Here is a 19245-nt window from a genome sequence, read left to right as displayed (position 1 = left end):
TGATTATTTCTTCTTCCTTCCTATCCGTCTCACAATTGCATCTTTGTTCAATATTTGATTCTCTCTGTGAACTAATAGTAATTAACTTCTCAACTTAATGTAAATGTTAAACACTTACAGGCTTTCTTTTCTTTCCAGGCAAAATTGGCAAAGAACTATGGAATGACCCGCATGGATCCATATTGTCGAATACGGCTGGGCTATGCTGTGTATGAAACTCCAACAGCACATAATGGAGCCAAGAACCCCCGCTGGAACAAAGTTATTCAGTGCACTGTTCCCCCGGGTGTGGACTCTTTTTACCTAGAGATATTTGATGAGGTCAGAACTGTTACATACTTTTTTACCCCCTTCCCCATTTCCTGTTTGGACTGAGGTTTGGGTGAAATCTTGCAAAGAAAGATTGAGTTACTAAAGCCTGTTTCTTAGCAGTGCTCTCTGGGAGATGACGAAAATTTTTCAGAATCCCAGAAGCAGTAATGCATAAGACTTCGCGCTTTCCTGAGAATGTCAGACCTGATAGTTTTCCTTTAGTAGCTTATAAAGTGCATTAGCAGGGCTCACTGCAAAGGAAGAGAAGCAAAAATGTCCAAATGGTGTTTAAGCTCTTCTTCGCTCTTAGAATGCCCCACAGCCTTGTATTCTGTACTGTCCCTATTAAAAATAGCCTGTGTATATAATGGTGTTTTACTCAAAAATTCTTCAGTGTTGTTCTAACCCAGGAGGAGCTTGGAAGCTTTCCCAAGCTTGGCAATGCTGAGGATAGAATTGTCAAATATAGACTGTGTGTAGTCACTAGGATTTATTAGCAAGAAGTAAGAGGCTACAACTGAGGCTAAAGTCTGTGGTTTGCCTTTTTTTTTTTTTTCTGCCTCTTACTGTGGGCAGTAAAACTTGACACTGCAGCAGCTGTGTGGCCATTACACTGAGGAGGCTTTTGAATGCTGTTTTGTAGGCTCAGTTGGTTCGCTGAAGTGCCTGTTTCATTGCTGCAAGAGGGATGGCACATCAATACTCATATCTGCTCTTGAATTACTGGGGTTCACAGCCTGTCGTAGTAGTGTAAACAGAAGCTGTTGACATTCATTTAATGGCCTCTGATGTGATTTCACTAGATTCACACAGACTATGCTGGTAGTCATATATTGATTCCTAGAAGTGTTCAGCTTCAGGCTTTCAATTTCTCATTATTAAATCGCTGAAATCTCTAATCCCGCTTAAAGCATCGTTCATCCGTGTTGGAAAGGAGATGTCTAAAATATTTACTGCCACTTTAGTAGTTTCAGAAGGAATAACTTAAAAATAAAATTGGCAAAATGAAATAGCATAAAACTGAAGTGTTAGCCAAGAATAATTTGAAGATTTTTTTTTCCAGGACACTTGATAATATTTTTAAAATTATATTCCAGCGGGCCTTTTCAATGGATGACCGCATTGCTTGGACACACATTACAATTCCTGAGTCTCTGAAACAAGGAAACGTGGAAGATGAGTGGTATAGCCTGAGCGGAAGGCAGGGTGATGACAAGGAAGGAATGATTAATCTGGTTATGTCGTACACGGTAAGCCAGGTTTGGGGTGGGAGGAGGAAGGGTGAGAAGGTCCTTGGGTAGTGGGAGGTAGATATTTTAGACTGAAGTAGAAGTTCCATTGTACCTTACTGAGTATTTGTGTGTGTTAGCATTTAAAATAATTATACTTAACTTTGAGAATAGCAGTCAAAATATTAGGTAAGGCATTAAATACTTTTTGGTGAAGTGGTAAATGGGTATTTATCTGGTTTTGTAATTATAAAAATTCAGTTTATTCCTGTGCTAACAGAAGTACAAAAAAGAAATCCTCAGTCAAATGTTCCATTGTAATTTCTAATTTAATAATAATAATTTTTTTAAAAAGCTTTGTGGAATCTTAACAATATTTTTTTTTTCCCTAAGCCTTTAGAAATTCATGTCAATTTACAAGCAAAAATAATGGAAACTCCTCCCTGTTTTAGGTCTTTCTTGGGTAGTTTGAATGATCTTTCTGATGACTTTCTTTTTTATTTCATTCTTGTTCATTTGATGCTCCTGGTCAGGAACTGCTGATTTACACTGGTCCATTTAGCAGCTCATGGACAATTCTCATCTGTCACCTTTGTCTCCAGTAGCTGCTGGTAACACGTGTCGCGTGTGCAGCCCCGAGTGCCGCCTCCTGCGCTTGGACAGCATCAAAAGTTCCCAGTTGCTGTTGAGTGCGCAACTGGGAACAAATGTTCCCTGCTGTTGGAATTCACATTCAGCCCCACACAGGAGTAGCTCTTCCATTACCCCTAAGAGAAATGAGTTTGTAATTAACCTTTAAAAGTGTTTGCCCATGAATGGGCTGTACATAGAATCTGACCTTTTCATCTTTTCCAGGATCAAACTGAAGGGGAATTGTGGTATGAAAAGGGAATGGAGTTAAATTGATGTTTTGTTTAAAGTACTGGTTTACCTCAAAAATAATTGATTTGATCTCAGATTTGCTTGTAGGAGCAGTATACTGCTTTTAATAAAAATCAGGTTTGCTCTTAAGATTTCATTTATGGTGAATATGTTGTATATTCATTTCAGAAGAGTAAGGCATGAAAGCTAATTAAACCTATATTTTAAAATAATTTGCTTCAATGACAAAATTTATCAAACTGTTGCAAAAGGCTAGTTTGACATGATGTGTTTATACTGATTTATAGGCAAATTAATTGTCATTTTAAAGGATGGTAGATCAGTTAATTTGCCAGAGGTTTTGCTCAATATAGACTAGCACTTAAGTAGTCATTGTAATGTTGAACGTGGAACGCGGTTGCAGTGTGACACTGTTTTTGCAAATACTGTTTTAATTGAAGATTTAGGGGTTTTTTATTTCTTGCATAGTTCTCTTCTGTTCTAATCTGTGCTTTTTGTGTTAAGTCTTTGCCAGCTGCCATGATGATGCAGCCCCAGCCAGTTGTCCTGATGCCTACTGTATATCAGCAAGGAGTTGGATATGTGCCTATAGCAGGTATGTTTTCTTTTCTTTGAAGACTCTTAAAACTTCCAGATGAAGGGTTTTGCAGAAAAAACTACCAAATTTATCCTGGTTTTCAGAATGTAAAGGAAGCTATAAATGACTTTGTCCTTAACCACTTTTCCCATTCTACATTTTTGGGAGGAGAAGAGTGAGTAAATTAAGTGTAGATCTGCTTTCAGTCTTGTATCCTGTTTAAGGGAGCTGCGTGATTTTGATTAAATGGATTAAAATTACTGTCAAGTTTGAACAAGTAGCTTGAAGGCTTCTCTTTTTGAGTATTCGTTTTAGATTTATGTTAGATCATTGAATAGCTAAACATCTAGCAGGCTGCACTCTAATATAATGTGTGCTTATTTAAATGGTGAGAATCCATGTGCGAAACTGTTCAGACTTCAGAAAGTGCACCAAATGACTTGTGTTGTCAGAACTGCAGCTTAAGTAGCCCATAAATGGATTGTCTCTTCTGTGGTCTTTGAAGATGCTTTATTGGAACCCTGCTACACAGCATGCAAAGTGTGTAGCACAGTGAATGAAATATGTTACGGAGCTCTGAGATAGTTACATAAATACATCCAGACGAGCCAGAGCAGGTATTGTCATTTCTCTAGGTCTGTGCAAAGTAAGTTTTGGACTTACACAGTAAGATGTGTTAGCTTAGGTTTTGTAGTTTTTCTATAAAAGATGAAAGGTTTAAAGTATGCAAATAAGCTTGAATTTGCCCTACTTACATAACTGAGAAGTAAAGTTCAGGTTGGTTTGTTTTTTGGTGTTTTTCTTTTTTGTTTTTTTTTTTTTTTTTTTTTTTTGCGTGTTTCACTTATGGCTCTTAAAAGCTTCAGTTGGTTGCGTGGACATGTATTCAATAATATGTATAGTTTTTAAGGAAAATAAGGTAGAAATTTACATCTTTTGAATTTATTTGCATACAAGCTTATCAATGAGTGATAGATTACGTGGGATATAATTGCAGTGCTAAGGGCTGACACAACAGATTTTTTTTTTTTTTTTTTCATAAAGACTCAATTCCCAAGTGAATTTAAAATGTAGTTCTCTAAAAACAAATCTCCTTAACAGAAGACTGGGTGTGTAACTCAAAGAATCATACCTGCCGTTTCATTTTTATAGAGTTGAGTTAGAGCAGAATATGGAAAAACTTGATTACATACTTTGTTCCCTGATGAAAGCATGCAGCTTGCTTCATTCAAAGTGCTTCCATCTCTCTTGCTTAATTCCCAAGATTTAAGTCTTGCTTCCTTTCCCAGTGAACTAGTTTCAACTTGTGTGTGCAACCTGAAGTGTGATTCCATTGTGATAAGCCAGACTTCTGTGTAGCTTTTCTGTGTTTGAATTAGAGGCTGTATGTTTTCTGCTTGTAGGTTCATCGCGTCCCAATATACCGAAACAGTTAGTGGACTTCAAACATGGTTATCTTCTCTCCAGTTAAAAGAAAAACAGTAGCTGGGGTGGTACATACAGCAAGTAGTAGAAGGTGCTATAGGATTTCTTGAATGGAACAAAATGAGAATATTGGTAATGTGAAATTACTGTGCCAGCCAAAGTACAAACAGTAGAAATGAAGAGACTAGTTTCACATATAATTGAAAATAGACATAGAACTGCGCAAATAAAACTGATATCAGACCTTCAAAGATGAAAAATAAGTATGGTGGTGTATCTTGATGTTCAGAACTTGGTGTTCTATAAATTTTGTATTTATCTTGAGAATATTTTCAGTAATACTTATTAAATCTACTTGGATAAGTAAAGAATAATATTTAGCAAGTGATAGTAATACCTGACAATTTAGCATACAAAAATTTGCCTTTATATAACAATTTTATTGATCTGTGTTTTGGAGTATTGCCCTTCTGCAAAGATCCAGCATGTTTGTTTTAATTACTGCTATGATAACGTCCTGTATAAAAAATTATTCCTGATTCTATGACTTGTCTTTCTAAAGCATTGGGAAGTCCCACCCCTTGGTTTGAACTTTTCTTTTGTTCTGGGAAAGCTTGAATGCACTACTTGACTTTATAAATGCCAAACTTGTTACAAGCCACCTTTGACCTATTTTTGATTTTTTTAATATTGCTGTGCTTTGTGCTTGCTGTTCTAGAATTTCTGTAAGCACCATCAAAATTTCTTTTTTTTTCTTTAAAGCTTTTGCCTAGTCACTAATTGATGTCCCACTCATAATAGCTAGATGGATGGTTAGCTTCAGACTTTGACTTGAGTACTTTTACTGTTTCATATATTTAATTGGATGGCTTAATAAAGTAATTTCAAATTATAAAAGGAACCAGTAGTACATCTTGGAAGACATGGAATGTTGTCAGAATGTTTTCTCTGTACTGAACTAGATGCTTTTCCTGGATTCTGTGAACTCTTTCCGAAAGGTGCATGTGAACTACTGGCCTTCCCTGCCCGACTGAATTGATTCTATCTCCCAGGGAAACTCTGTTGGGACACTTTCTTTGCAACACGGTACAGGGCTTTCTCTCTTTGAGACTGCTTCAAGAAGGGCAATGGGAGGACATCAGTATGCTCCACAGGAATGCGTTTACCTTTTTCCCATCCTCTTAGTTCAGGTTTTTTTACCTACCCAGTTAAATGAGTATAGTCAATAAGCAAGTTCTATTTGTTTCCTTCAGAGGAGTGGAAGAGCAGTACCGAGTAGTTTATTACATCTGAAATGGAGGAGATTCTGCTGTTGGGCAAGACTGTTAGAATATCAGTCTTATCTGTGATGGAAATACAGTCAGTAGACTAAAATACTTATCTAGACAATTTAACAGTTACTTGTTAACTGTCCAAAATAACTGCACTTTAAAGAGAGATGGTGTTAAGTCAAATTCAGCTTTGTAATTTTCTGTTCAAAACTTAATATGCATAACTAGCCTTCTAGTTAAGGTCGAAGCAAATAATTTCTGTGACATTTATCTCTATCATATAATCTGAGGTAAATAGCAGTGGAAAGCAGTTAGTCACTGTGGTAAACAGATGAAGCTTGAAATGCCAACACAAATAATGCTCTTTCCCCACATTTAATGATAGATGTTACAGAGCTGTGATGAGAGTAGAAATGGCCACAGAATATTCTTGCAAGTAATAGAAGGTGCTATATTCTTGCATGCAGTTTTTAATTTTTAAAACATTTTAAGTTAATTACTTCTGACAGTAGCGCTAGTTGCTACAAACTGTAGTTGCCATAGGTGATATATTTATGGATTGGGTCTGGGAAAATTTGAATTTGTCAAGTCTGTTGCTCTTCTAAAAGTTGAGTTTATCTACCATCTCCTCCTGTTTTCTTCTCTAAACATTACTTAATTTAGGCTGTAGAATATTGTGGTATACTAGTTGTTTACAGTCCAAGCTGATCTTCATAGTGTATCAAAGACATTAAGCTACAAAAATTTAGTTTAGTAAGCAAGCTATATTTCTTATCAGCTAAATACTCATGGGATAGATAGGAAATCTATTTGGATTTATAAACACCCATGTAAAAAGTAGGTTAAAACCTCATATGTTTCAGGGTTCTGTCAGAGTCCAGAATATAATTTTTCATCGAGGCAAAGTTGTGTGTGTATGCACATTACTGCTTGAGGTGTCTGTGTTGAGTTTCATGGGTTAGCTTGTGATGTTACTGGTATTTGTTCAGAAAACCATGGATTTTGTCCTTTATGGGCTATAAAATATAATCCTTGTTGCAACCACCTTGTGGCTTACTTATTTTAAACATGTTTTCTCGAATTGTTACTTCTGAAAAAAGAGCACATTTAGGAAACTTGTTCAGAGCGCTGAAGCAAATCAGTTGGGAGACTGAATCCTAGCAACGTTTAGTTTTTTATATTAGTTTAAGTTGTACCCAGTTGCCTCGGTTTGTCAAACTTTCGCCTTTGGAAACTAAATGATTCATTTCCTTTTTAAAATAGATTAATATTTCTTTCCCATGTCTTATTCCTTTCCCCTTGCCCTTTCATTTTCACCTATCTTTAGGGCTTGAGTACTTTGCTCTGGGTAAGTTTCCAAGCTCTTTTCTCACTCCCATCCTCATTGACTCAAGAGTCTTTGCATGAACTTATCTAAACAGCTTTATTTGTTTCAGCAGACTGTATCACAAGGCATTGCCACGCGGATGTCACAATAGAACAATTTAATGCATCTCCTGGAAATTGTTAAAGCCTCTTTAACCTGTTGGAAAGTCTTGAAAGGCATCTGCTCAGCTTCAAGCTATAATGATAATTGTGTTGATGGATAAAGCGCAGTGTTCATATTCTGTGGAACTGTTGTATGTCAGGTGATAGTACTGGTTTCCTAGAAGAGAAACTTTAATCTTGCAGTAGTTCTGCCTCTGCAAGGTTTGGGGAGAAGCAGGTAGTGTCATGACTTTCTGTAAACTTGAAAGCGAAGAACTCAGTTCTGCAACGGCACAGAGAAGTCAGCCTGACAATTGCCTTCAGTTAATCTTAAAATAAGGTTTTTTTCAAAATCATAACGCTTATTTCATCAGTGTGTATCTCATGCACATCTGTTTCAGATCCATATCAAGTTAAGCATCTGATTAGAACTCCAACAGCAAATTATGTTACAGGAAAGCAATTTTCCTTCAATTTAGACTTATTTTACTATGGCACCTTTGGTTTTGAATTGTGCAAAGATATTGTGGCATCCTTAACTTTGATAAAAGCATTGGTCTTCAATCAAGTATGTTCAGGAAAGTCTAGAATTATTCCTAGTGAGATAAAATGCCATTTATTGATGTTCTGAAATTCCCAAAGTTGCTGTAAATAAATCTGATGCAGTTGTCTGAATGTATTTAGTTTATTCAGAGCAATGGAATTGTAGAATTTTTCTGCAGGTCCATACACTTCACTTTTCTAGTAGTTTGCAATGAAGCAATGTTTTAAAAAAAAAAAGAGATGATGGCATGCATATTTTAGTACTGAACTTTTTTCTGAAGCAAATACCGTTAAGATTTATTTGTGTATTTTTAAAAAGGTGATACTGTTTTCTTCCTTTAAATAAAAGAATTAGTGCTGAGAAAGTTCCTGAGTTTACTTTGAAAGGATCTTTGCATGGGACAGAATGAGTTAAGAAATTAAACATAGGGCACTTGACAGAACAAGAAAATAAAAAATGTGTAATGCCTTGTGTGCAGTTAGAAAAAATTTTCCCTGTTAATTCTGCTTTGATGCTTCCATTGCTGCTTGTAGCAACTGACTTGCTGTTGTACATACTTGTTTCATGTATTGGAATGTCACTGCTTGTGCCAGCATGTTTGCCACTGCCATGTCACTGAATTGGAAAACAGTACTCCATTCTGCTGATTTGTAACACTTACCCAATATCTGAGGGCAACACGGGCATGTGCAATTCCATTGATAGTGGGTTCCTATGTGGTTTAGTTTCAGTTTTCACTTGTTAGTGAAATGAGGTGTTTAATAGGTAAAGCAGCTTTTCACTGAACATTGATAATTTTGAAGTTTATTATAACTTCCTCTAATGATCGCATATATCTGTATTTATATTTGCTGACTTTTAGTGCATAGTTCTTTTATGCTTAAGTCTTGCTTACTCTTTTGTAAATCAGAAATTATGGATGCTTTTAGCCTGAGTGTGGAACAAAGGAAAAAATCAAGTTACTCTTTAAATAGGTATTTGTATAGCTTAAATGTTGAGTTTTGTGAAAAGTAAGCATTTATCGTGGAGTTATTTGTTAAAAATCACTGTGATACTAACTTCCATTTGTATACAGTGTAGTTTGTAGACAGCATAAACTAATTCTAGAACTGTAAGAGCTGAGATAATGGATTTTGAAAGTCACTAGTGAAAAATGATGCTATCAAATTTCTTCAGTTTAAAATTGAATATTTAGATTGAACGTACTTCTTGCATACTACCTATGCAGATGTTTGGCTTCACGATTATCTTGTGTTGATGAAAGCAGTAAGAACAACTGTGTGCTGGTATTGATTTTTTTTTTTTTTTTTCTTTTTTTTTTGGCAATGACAAGACACTGAAACTTTATTGGTAAGCTGTAGGATGCTGTGGTACTTGAAGTGAGCCTCATGTTTCATTTGGATTAATACTTTAAACTGGTCTCTTGTATGGATAGTTCTTCTGCAGTTTAAGCTTGATAGTTGGGTAATCCTAGGGTGCTGATGATTTACTGAAGAATACAAGAAAACTTGTGTTAGAAGGAAAACATAACTTCTATTGCTCTGTTTTTTGAGGCCATACATCTTTGTTCACCTCTTGGAAGAGCCAGGATAGTTTGTAGGATGTGTGAGGAATGAGCTGAGGCTTGTTGAAGCTATAGAAGAGGCAGTCAGAAATGCTGCTGGATGTGATTATTGGGTGAAGTGTATTTGCAGTGTTGGTGAGGACTGCACAGTGGTTTGCCTCTAGGCTGCACACATGGTCTGATCTGCCATACGTTCACTTAGTGCCAGACAGAATTCCAGGGACCATGGTCCAAATGGTATAAGGAGCTCTAGAGCTAAAGTTAAAGTTTTTGCAGAAGAGGTGATACTCTTGGTAGTGGTGTGATGCAGATAGCTGGGCAGAGACATGATTCCAGTGTGTAGGTAATAAGTTTATGGTGAGAGGGCCAGTTCTTTAGTTGCCAGCATGAACATTTTTGCAGCTGGTGCTTTAAGACTTAATCTAGGTTCCTTTTTTGATCCTAATAAAACTTAAGATGATTACAAAAGGAGTTACTTAAAATCAAAATTGGAGAATATTGTTAAGTATGGAGGTGCTTACAATTCAGTAATGTATCCATTCAGGTAGGAGAGAAATCCAAGGAGAGGAAAGAAAGAGCAAAGAGTACATTAAGTAAAATCACAGTTGCAATGCACACTGTCAGACTATACTGTTACACTACCTTGTCAGCCAGAGTTGATGTAAGTTAGGATGAGTTTAGCTGATCCAACATTGAATGTGAATTTTAATATAGCATTTTAAAGCTGATAAACAAATAATAATCACTGAGATGCTAAAATATTTGTGCAGGTTAGAGTGAGCATAGACATTTCTGATGAAATAGTTACAGGTTAAAGAAAATCTTGAAGAGACAAGGTAAGTATTGAAATTTCTCTTTGCTTTTTTTTTTTTTTTTTACTATATTAATATAGTTAATAGAAATAGTATAATATAGTTGCAATACATTTGAACTCTTCAGTACTTCAGTCCTTATGCTAAGAGAGATGAGGCTGCAAAGAGGCACACTTGAGAATTATGTCAATTGTAATCTGCCTTATGTCGTTATGCTTTTTGAGCAGTTAGAAATCAGTAGAAGAGAAGCAGCTTTTGATCTGCTGAGTAATGTATGAAACCTGGTTCAAAAAGTATTCTTATTTTGAAGAAGTACGGTAGTGGTGATGCAAATAGTTCATCCTTTGTTTAATTTAAGAAGTGATTAAGGTCACAGAAAGAAAGCTAAACTAAAAGCTACATAAAAATGTCTAAATTGGTAATAAAATTGGGTAACAAAGCTTTCAAAGATCAAATGTGTAAAGAGTTGAGAACTTCATTTTAAAGAAGCAGAGAACCTAGAATCATTTAGGTAATTAAGTGACTATAAAGGTGTAAGTATGTAAGGGAGTACAAAAAATCCCTATTGGAATGTGAGGAGGAAGAAAATGGTTTTTTCCTTCTTAGGAAGGAATACATTTTATGAGGAAGGGGGGTCAGATTATAGTTTTAGAGTTTAACACTTATTTTTTTAAGATTATCAGTAAAAAATGCAGGTAAGACAATATTTATTCCCAGTCTTGCATTTTGGATTTTTTTTTTAAATCAAATGCAGTATGTAACCTTGTTGCTTAATTAGTCTTGTTTTCAGAGTACTGGAGGATAGCAAACTGACTTTTTTTATTATTTTTTTTAAAAAGACAGTTCTGAAGTAGTAACTGTTTTCCCTATTGCATAAACTGATTACAACCTTTGGAGATTAGAATGAGCTGATTTAAAGCAAACTACTAAATAGGTAAACTTTGGGAGGAGGTGACATGGTTATGTAGGGAAAGCTCGATGCCTTAGAAGTTATAGGTGTGTGAGTATGTGGGTCTGTATATCACCTTGCCATCTGCATTTTGAAAATGTTATTTGGTAAGGACTCTTCCTGTCATACGACATTCTGATACAATAAACGTCCTCTTGTGGTTTAATAGCTATTTTGAAAAGCTGATGGAGAGATTAAAAATATGTGATAAGTCACCCCTTAATAAAGGGAGACCTTTGGGAGCGCATCATATTTTTAGAAAACTAATTGAGGGAAGGGGACTAACAATTTGTCAAAACAAAAACTCTTAGCAATTTTCTAAGTCTCTGACTGCAGCAGGTTGCAGAAGGATCTCATTACAGTAAATGGGAAATAAAATCACATAAAAGTATTATGTGTAAAGAAAAAGCTTAACTAATAACTATTTGGTGGTGATTTTTTGATTGGTCGTTACTATGCAAAGATCTTTTGAATTACTGTAGACTATTCTGTCAAATAACAGGTGAATAGTGTTTGAAACTGGATAAAATGCTTGAAAGTAAATAGAGAGAAAATACAAAAGCTTTATCAGGCTGCTGTATGAAGCAGTGCCATGTTTGCATCTAGATGCAGGTAGTTTTCTTTGCCCTACCTTAGAAACAATTCAGCAGAACTGGAGAAGTAACAGTTGTGAGACTGACATAATGGGGGGTCTGGAACTACTTAGAGAAGTGAAATAGGCTGTTTTCAGAAGTGGTAACAAAAGATTCTAGATACATACTATATTTGGTTTCAGTTTTATAAAAAAAAATGGTGTTTTTTTTCAGCTTAATGATAAAAGTTGTTACGTGATGGAAAGGGTTTTTTGTCTAGTAATTCCTTTAACAGGAATTAGAAAACTCATTTTCTAAAACTGCCTTTATAAACTGACAGTGCTTTGAACTTACACAGGCATACAAGAAGTTCATGAAAAATCTCAGAGGAGTTTTGTGTTCTGGTAGAGGAACAGAGAAAAGCAGTGTGTATCTCTATGGGCATAAAAGGAATTGCTCTCTTGCCCCTTTGTGACTTTGGAGTTCCATTCAGTTCAGCCTGCAATCAGAGAAAAACATTTGCTTAAAATTTGCATATGAGTGTGGTCCAGTCTCCTAGTAGACTTAAATACTTTGCTTTCCTTTGAATGCAATGGCGATTGCCTTAATTGAATTTCTAAATATCAGTTAGGTATGTTCCTGATGTAAACACATCTTTTTCATCACAAAATAAATACACTAGGAACTAGATTATGATGGAAGTGGCAGGGGGGAACCAATAACCAACCACATCTTTCTGTAGTGCACTTAGTGTTTGGTTAGTGATTCATGTATAAACCTGGTTAATGCAAGTTGTACCTAATTTTGAGCTGAATGTGTTGCCATACTGTAGTTTACCACTTCTGGAACTTAACTTTGGCAGAGAACCTGTCCCAGAGAAATACACTCTGATTGCAGCAGTCTAGGTATAATCTCTGCAATCTTTGTTATTTTGTTTTGTTGGCTTTTTTTTTCTGGAGTATATGTTAAAAAATAAAATGCTGAAGCTGTCGGGTTAGGGTGAGTCATGAGCTGCTTCTTCAAAATCATTGATTGATTTCTTCTTTTTCCCCCACTCATGTATGTTTTGGGGTTTTTTCTTCTTCTGCTCTTTGCCTGCAGGGATGCCTGCAGTCTGTAATCCTGGCATGGTACCGGTGGCAATACCACCTCCTGCGGTCAACCCTCAGCACCTGTGTAATGAAGAGGACCTGAAATCTATCCAGGACATGTTTCCCAACATGGACAGGGAAGTAATCCGCTCAGTGCTAGAAGCTCAGAGGGGGAACAAGGATGCAGCGATCAACTCCTTGCTTCAGATGGCTGAAGAATCATAGATACCCACCTCCTGCATAGTCCCCATCCTTGATGCCACTTATTTTTACTTGCCAAGCCAGGGATTTAGCTAGAGGAAGAATTTCCCAACAGCTTTCTGTTAGTGCATCCTGTGTGAAAGATTGTACACCTTTTCTCCTTGGACATTCGGATCTTTTTCACTTTCTTTCTCACGCTGTACATACTCCATTCAGCTTATGTCCTACAATATAGCATTGAAGCATCCCTGCTATCAGTTGTGCCCTGTGTGGCTATGTTCTGATGGGGTGGGGAGTAATGCTGCTTTTTTCTTTCTCTCCCCCTTTTCATAAACTTGTTCTTACAAAGTAACTCTATGCAGTACAGGATTTACTAATGTTTGTTAGATTGAAAAAAAAAAAAAATTTTTCCATGGAGGGTTTGCTCTTTAAACATAACTGATTTGTTAAAGTATTTAGGTTTCATCAAGCAGTCTGCTTCTGCCAGAAATTAAAAAAAAAAAACACCTTTCCTTGTTCTGTGGTGTTTAGTTATTGCTGTCATATATTCAGTTGTTTCTGATTGAAGATTTTTAAATTAATAAGCTAAATTTCTTAGGTTATGCTTGTTGGTATTTGTAATGATCATCTTCTATTCAATCTAGTCATTGGGCACCAAAGCAATATATGATCTGGTGTGCATTTGGGGCTTTATCCACCCATATAGTATTGTTATGTATCTGTAAAACCTTAACAGGTAACTTCTAACTAGTACAGTATTGCTGTAGCAGAGAACAGGACTGAGCCCTAATGTACTCCCACAATTAATTGCACTCTAACTACTACTTCTGCACTCCCATGGCTATTTCAAAGGAAAAGTGCAGAAGGAAAGTTTTTTGTACCTGGAAAATTACTGAAGCCGTAAACAATTATTTAAGATGTATTCTTACATTAAAAAAGCAGAAACCTATCATCTGGTTATAAGGCTTCTTTCTTTACACCTGTATTTCAGGAAAGTTATTGTTTTATATTAGTGGAAAAACTATTGTATTTTTTCTTGTAATCTGAAAGAAGCATGAAAAATAGCTTCAGAATCTAAGAATGGCATTATGAGTTGCTCAATGACTTGTTAGACTATGGTTGCTGAAGTCAATCTATTATTTGGTGCAGATCTTTGAGAGAGAAAATTTAACATATCTGAGTTACAGTCTGATCCTCAGAGGAGGTTGCTTGTATTTATTGTTAGTGTTATTTTTTCAGACAACTGTTCATTTGGGAGCTGCAGAATCTTATAGTATGCACCAGTTATATCTGTTGGATATATTTCTGCAGTGTCTGTTTTTGTAGATGGTAAAGTAATGCACTTTAAATAGTATGCACCAGTTTATTTTTCCAGTGATGTGCAATGTTGCTGTTTTGTCTTTTTAATGTTTGATTTCAAACACTTTCTACAATAGCCATAGACCTTATATATTTTCAAGAGTTGGAATGAATGTACACTTGAAATCTAGGCTCTTGAGAGATTCATGAGAGCATTAAAGCCGGGTTTGGAATAGGGGAGAGAGACCCATATTCTCTTCTTCCCCATACTTTGTCTCACACTTAAAATTTTCTTTATTATCTGCTGAAAAGGTGATTTTATTTTTTTTTTCCCCGCCATCTACATTCAAGAAGCCTTTAGCTAACACTGGCAGTAGAGCATGAATATTTATTTTTTTTAACGATTAAAAGTGATACTGAAACTTTTAAGAAACAGCACCAAAAATCATCCCAGTTTCTGACCTTTTAAAGCTGTCTCTTCATAATGTAGAATTTTAAGTTTTGGTATGAGTCCCTTACCATCTGAAATTTACCACTGAAAGCTTAAGTGTCTTTATACATCCTCCACTGGCTTTTCAATAATGAGATTCAAGGCTATAGTTCTGTGTGCTTTAGTTGTAGAGTCACCACATTTTTATTTTCAAAAATAAAACGGGTGTTCTTCAAGAAACTAGTCTTGCCCCTTCCCTACAATCATGGTAAATTTTGTGATTGAGTAGGTATAGAGGCATTTAGTCGTTACAGCACAGTGATTTGTGACGTTGTCACCTAAAAGGATAAATCTCGGTAAGGATTTAATGCTTGGGTATCTCCAGGAAGAGTCCATTGCTCAAACTTCTACACAGATAGCATGAATTGCTAGGGATGGAACAATTCAGGGAAAATGTATATATTTAAATTTTTATATTAAAACGTTGGGATCCATAATACAGCTTTTTATAAAAGCAAGTGGTCATGGTTCAACTTAATGGCTGGTAAATTGTACTGCATCCTATTATGGCTCAATTTCAAGCACAGAATAAACACCTTTCAGCCCTAACCACCAGGAGGGGTAAGTGCGGATCTTAGGTTAGCCAGGTTTATTCATAAACTAGGCTCTGGGCCTCTGAGGGAGGCTCCTGGTCTTAGAATTCTTTTGTTTGTTTTGTTCTAGGCAAATTGTCACGCAAAAGAGGGTAGATGTGTGAATTGGAGATGGTGTATGTCGGAGCAGTATGGCCAGTAGACAGATTTCAGCATGTTACACTATACTTAGATACTGTTCTGGGGATTTTCTGTCTTGGTTTAATTAAGCCTTATAACAGAAACTCTTCTGTCAAGATGTGCTACTTTATCTTGTTAAAAAGAACAAAACACTGATAGAAGCCTACTCAGCTTTTCAGCATACATATCTTCTCAAGATGTCAACAGTCAAACTATTTGTTGTCAGGTTTGAATCGGAGAGCGATGAAAAAAAAGGCAGGCAGGCTTTAGTTATGCTAGGGTCTGTGAAATTAAGGTATTGGAACTGAAAGTCTGTTTCTTGATTTAAAACAAATAAATTGTCACTCGTTATGATTGTAGCTTTTGACAAGATGCTAATGGGGTAATGCTGTGTTTCATGCTGCTCTCTTGCTCAACAGCTTCAGGCAGCTTGGAGCCAAAGCCAGCTGTGTAAGACTGGCATCTGCTAAAAGTTAGTGCTCTTAGTACTGGTTTGAGTTCTGCCAAGAGCCTAAACTTGCTAAAGGTAGGAACATTTTTTGTCTAGCTAGATCCTTGCTACTTTCTTCTCTACTGCTCTTTGCATCTGCTGATGGTACTGAATGTTTTTTCCCTTACAGATGTTACTGCTTGTTTGGTTGATATGTAATGCCGTACAGAGGATGTTTTTTTTTGCTGTAATAATTCTGAAGAAGTTGTTTCTCTGTATTGAGGTCCAGTGTCTAAATGTGTTTCTTGCACTCTGAAGTACATTATTAACTTTTTCATTCTAATTTAATAAATGCATCATCTAAATGAAAGTGTATTACGTCTCTGTTGGAGAGCACCACAATTTGAGTCTCTGGTAGTCGGATCTAGAATTCAAATATCAGTTACTGTCTCCTGTTCAGTCTGGTGCATTAGTTAACAAGTTACACTGGTTCTTAATGTGATCATCTGGTGGGACTAGTCCAGTAAACACTCAGAAGTATTTTAAGCATTCATCTCTAGGTAGGTGCCTTTTTCTAACTCTTCCAGGTGCTGCTTTCTCAAGCAAATGTTGCAGTATTGCTGGTGTAAAGGACAGAAGGAGGCAGCAGTGGGGCTGCGTCGTTGGAGGGCAGGGGAGGGGGCAGAACAGTGTGTGGGTACGGGGGAAACGCTCTGCAGTGAGAAGGGATTGGAACCCTCTAGATGAGAACAGCGTCCAAGAGCTCCAAATAGATCTTGTTATGTGCTATTTTAGCTGCAATAAGAGCTGCTTATATCTGCTAACAAATAATCAATGAATTTTAAAGATTTGATTTACATATCAACTCTTAATTCTGTGGTAGACTGCAAAGCTCTCCGAGGTCCTTTTCTCATTTAACAGCATTGCTATGCTCAGTGATGATTAATCAACTGCTAGTCTGTACTGTTAGTGTATTATCAAGCTAATATTTGGGGGTTTACTGTCCAGTTCATAGTGTTTTTCTTATCAGGAGTTAATCTTTTTTAACAATCTATAGTTGAGAGGAATCTTTCACAACTGAATTTCCTTGTGGTTTATTTCTTTAATGTGCTTAGTACCCATTATGACATGAAATTATGTTTAAATTTTACTTCTAGCCCTTGAGTGTCAGTTTCTATCCCAGTTTATGTTCTGAAGCTTACGGTTTGCTTTTGCATTTCCCTGGTGTACTGTGAGAGATAAGAAAATTGAGAATTAATTTACTTAAACAAATGTTGGCATTCTTGTGGCTGCTAAAGCATCTATTTAGTATTTTAATATTTATTAGCTTTTGCATTTCAATGCTAATCAACAAGTGCTGATGTGTGGGGTTTTAAAGAGAAATCAGTGTATTTTGAATTATTGAAATATTTAAGTGTATCAAGGAAGAAATACAAATATGTGGTTTTTTAGAGTTAAGTCGGAAAAATGGAAAACCATACTAACAGTCTTCTCTGCATGCAGTTTGAAATTGTAGACCGCTGAAGACTTCACCTTTCTCTCCTAGATCTTCAGGAAGCTTCTTTAGAAAACCAAGTTGATCGATTTTCATACTGCAGTATATTTTAGTAGGATTTTCTTTACTGTCTTGCCCAAAAGCATAATTGATTTTGTAAGAACAAATAGGCTATACTTACGGTATACCATAACTTTTGATGTAAAAATCTGCATATAGATGGGAAAAGTGAATTTGTGGAAAGCAAGTAGGTTGAAATTAATCTTAGCTACATCTGTATTTCCATGTGTAGGAGAACGAGGAAAGTAGTGCTGTTTGAAGTAGTCAAAGAATTCACTTAGAACATGTTTTTAAAACATGAATTGTACTAATCTGGAATGTGAAACAGACTGGATACAAATGGACAACCTTTATAATTTTAAGGCATTTATCACTGGAAGAGAACGAAGGATGATCCAATTTATTTGAAAACTATCTCCAGTTATAACTACAGTGAGTGAAAAGGTACACTGCACTTACTTTCCACGTTTGTGCTGTCCATGCTTCTTTAGGAATTAGATTCTGATGCTTGGCACTGTGTGACCAGGTGATGTTTTTCTACCTTAAATGCGTAGATTCTGTAATAATAATCAGCTTCATGTGGTACATTCAGGTTGATTTGAAACGCTTAATGCTATTTTATAAATGAATCACTAGGTAGTTATAGACGTGCAAGTAGTGGGCGCAGGGGCAACAAGTTCCTGCCCAGCACAGCAGGCCCATCTCCTCCGTGACTCCCCCACCGTCCCAGGTGCCCTCGCATAATAGGTGTGAGGCTCTGCAAGTGGAACTGAACAATGAGGAGGACAATGGTTCATCTAAGCTGGAGCTGTTGCCAAGGTTAAATTGGCCTATGCACTGTGTCAAAACCACTGTCATAAAGGAAAAAGATGAGTTATTGTCATAGGAGACCCTCTTCTGAGAGGAACAGAAGGTCCAGTTTGCCGACCAGACCCACTTCTTACAGAAGTCTGCTGGTTCCCTGTAACTGAGGTTAAAGATGTGACAAGGAAACTTCCTACCCTGATACAGCCCTTGAATTATTATCCATTATTGATTTTCATGCAGTCAGTGATGAAGGTGCAATATGAAGTCCAAGGGAGATCAAAAGAGACTTCAGGGCCTTGGGATGACCGATTAAGGGATCGGGAGCACAGGTAGTGTTCTCCTCTGTCCTTCCAGTTGCAGGGAGTGATGAGGGAAGAAACAAGAAGACCCAGCAAATCAATACTTGGCTCTGGGACTAGCGTCACCGGCAGAATTTGGGGTTATTGATCACAAGCCGGTCTACACGACACCAGGCCTGCTGGCAACAGATGGGGTACAAACCGGGCAAAGGATCTTTGTGCAGGAGTTAGCAGGGCTCATTGAAAGATCTTTAAACTAGATGTGAAGGGGGAAAGGGATAAAAGCAGGCTTGCTAGAGGTAAGTCTGGAGGCAGCATGCCAACGTTTGAGGGACAGTCTGCTAGGGAGGTCCTTCAGCCTGCTCCATGACGTGCTGTGTATACTGGAGCACATTTGAAATGTCTGTATACAAATGCATGCAGCATGAGGAATAAACGAGGAGCTATGAACTTGGGCCCAGTCCTAGAGTTATGGCATCGCTGGCGTAAGCGAAGCGTGGTGGGATGTGTCCTGTGACTGGTGTGCCATGATGGTCGGTTATAGACTGCTCAGGAGGCAGAAGCAGGGCCGGTGAGGCAGGGGGGTGGCACTGTATGAAAGGGAGGGGTTGGATTGTATGGCACTTACCGTTGGTGACTGTGGTTGAGAGCCTCTGGGAGAGGACGAAGGGGAAAGCCAATAAAATGGATGTTGCTGTAGGAGTCTACTGTCAACCACCCAGCCAGGATGATGACACCAGTGAATTATTCTACAAG

The 19245-nt window shown here is 36.9% G+C and overlaps 1 protein-coding gene across 3 annotated transcripts in view; it reads left to right on the top strand.

Moving 5' to 3' along the window:
- Nucleotides 1-16198, top strand: part of LOC104358737 (toll interacting protein) — a 30768-nt gene extending 14570 nt beyond the window's left edge. Inside the window, exons 3-7 of one of the 3 annotated variants that reach the window (XM_042785252.1) lie at nucleotides 139-321; nucleotides 1410-1562; nucleotides 2928-3018; nucleotides 7024-7044; nucleotides 12706-16198. In XM_042785252.1, the coding sequence (XP_042641186.1) occupies nucleotides 139-321; nucleotides 1410-1562; nucleotides 2928-3018; nucleotides 7024-7044; nucleotides 12706-12920 (663 nt within the window). In that variant the 3' untranslated portion in view covers nucleotides 12921-16198. Of the gene's footprint in view, nucleotides 1-138; nucleotides 322-1409; nucleotides 1563-2927; nucleotides 3019-7023; nucleotides 7045-9040; nucleotides 9117-12705 lie in introns of those variants that run through there. The other 2 variants (XM_042785254.1, XM_042785253.1) reach the window with 2 other exon arrangements.
- The last annotated feature ends 3047 nt before the right edge of the window (nucleotides 16199-19245 follow it).

The sequence above is a fragment of the Tyto alba genome, unplaced genomic scaffold (assembly GCF_018691265.1).
Source record: "Tyto alba isolate M040663 unplaced genomic scaffold, T.alba_DEE_v4.0 Super-Scaffold_8, whole genome shotgun sequence".
NCBI lineage: Eukaryota > Metazoa > Chordata > Aves > Strigiformes > Tytonidae > Tyto > Tyto alba.
This window is presented reverse-complemented; position numbering and strand designations above follow the sequence as displayed.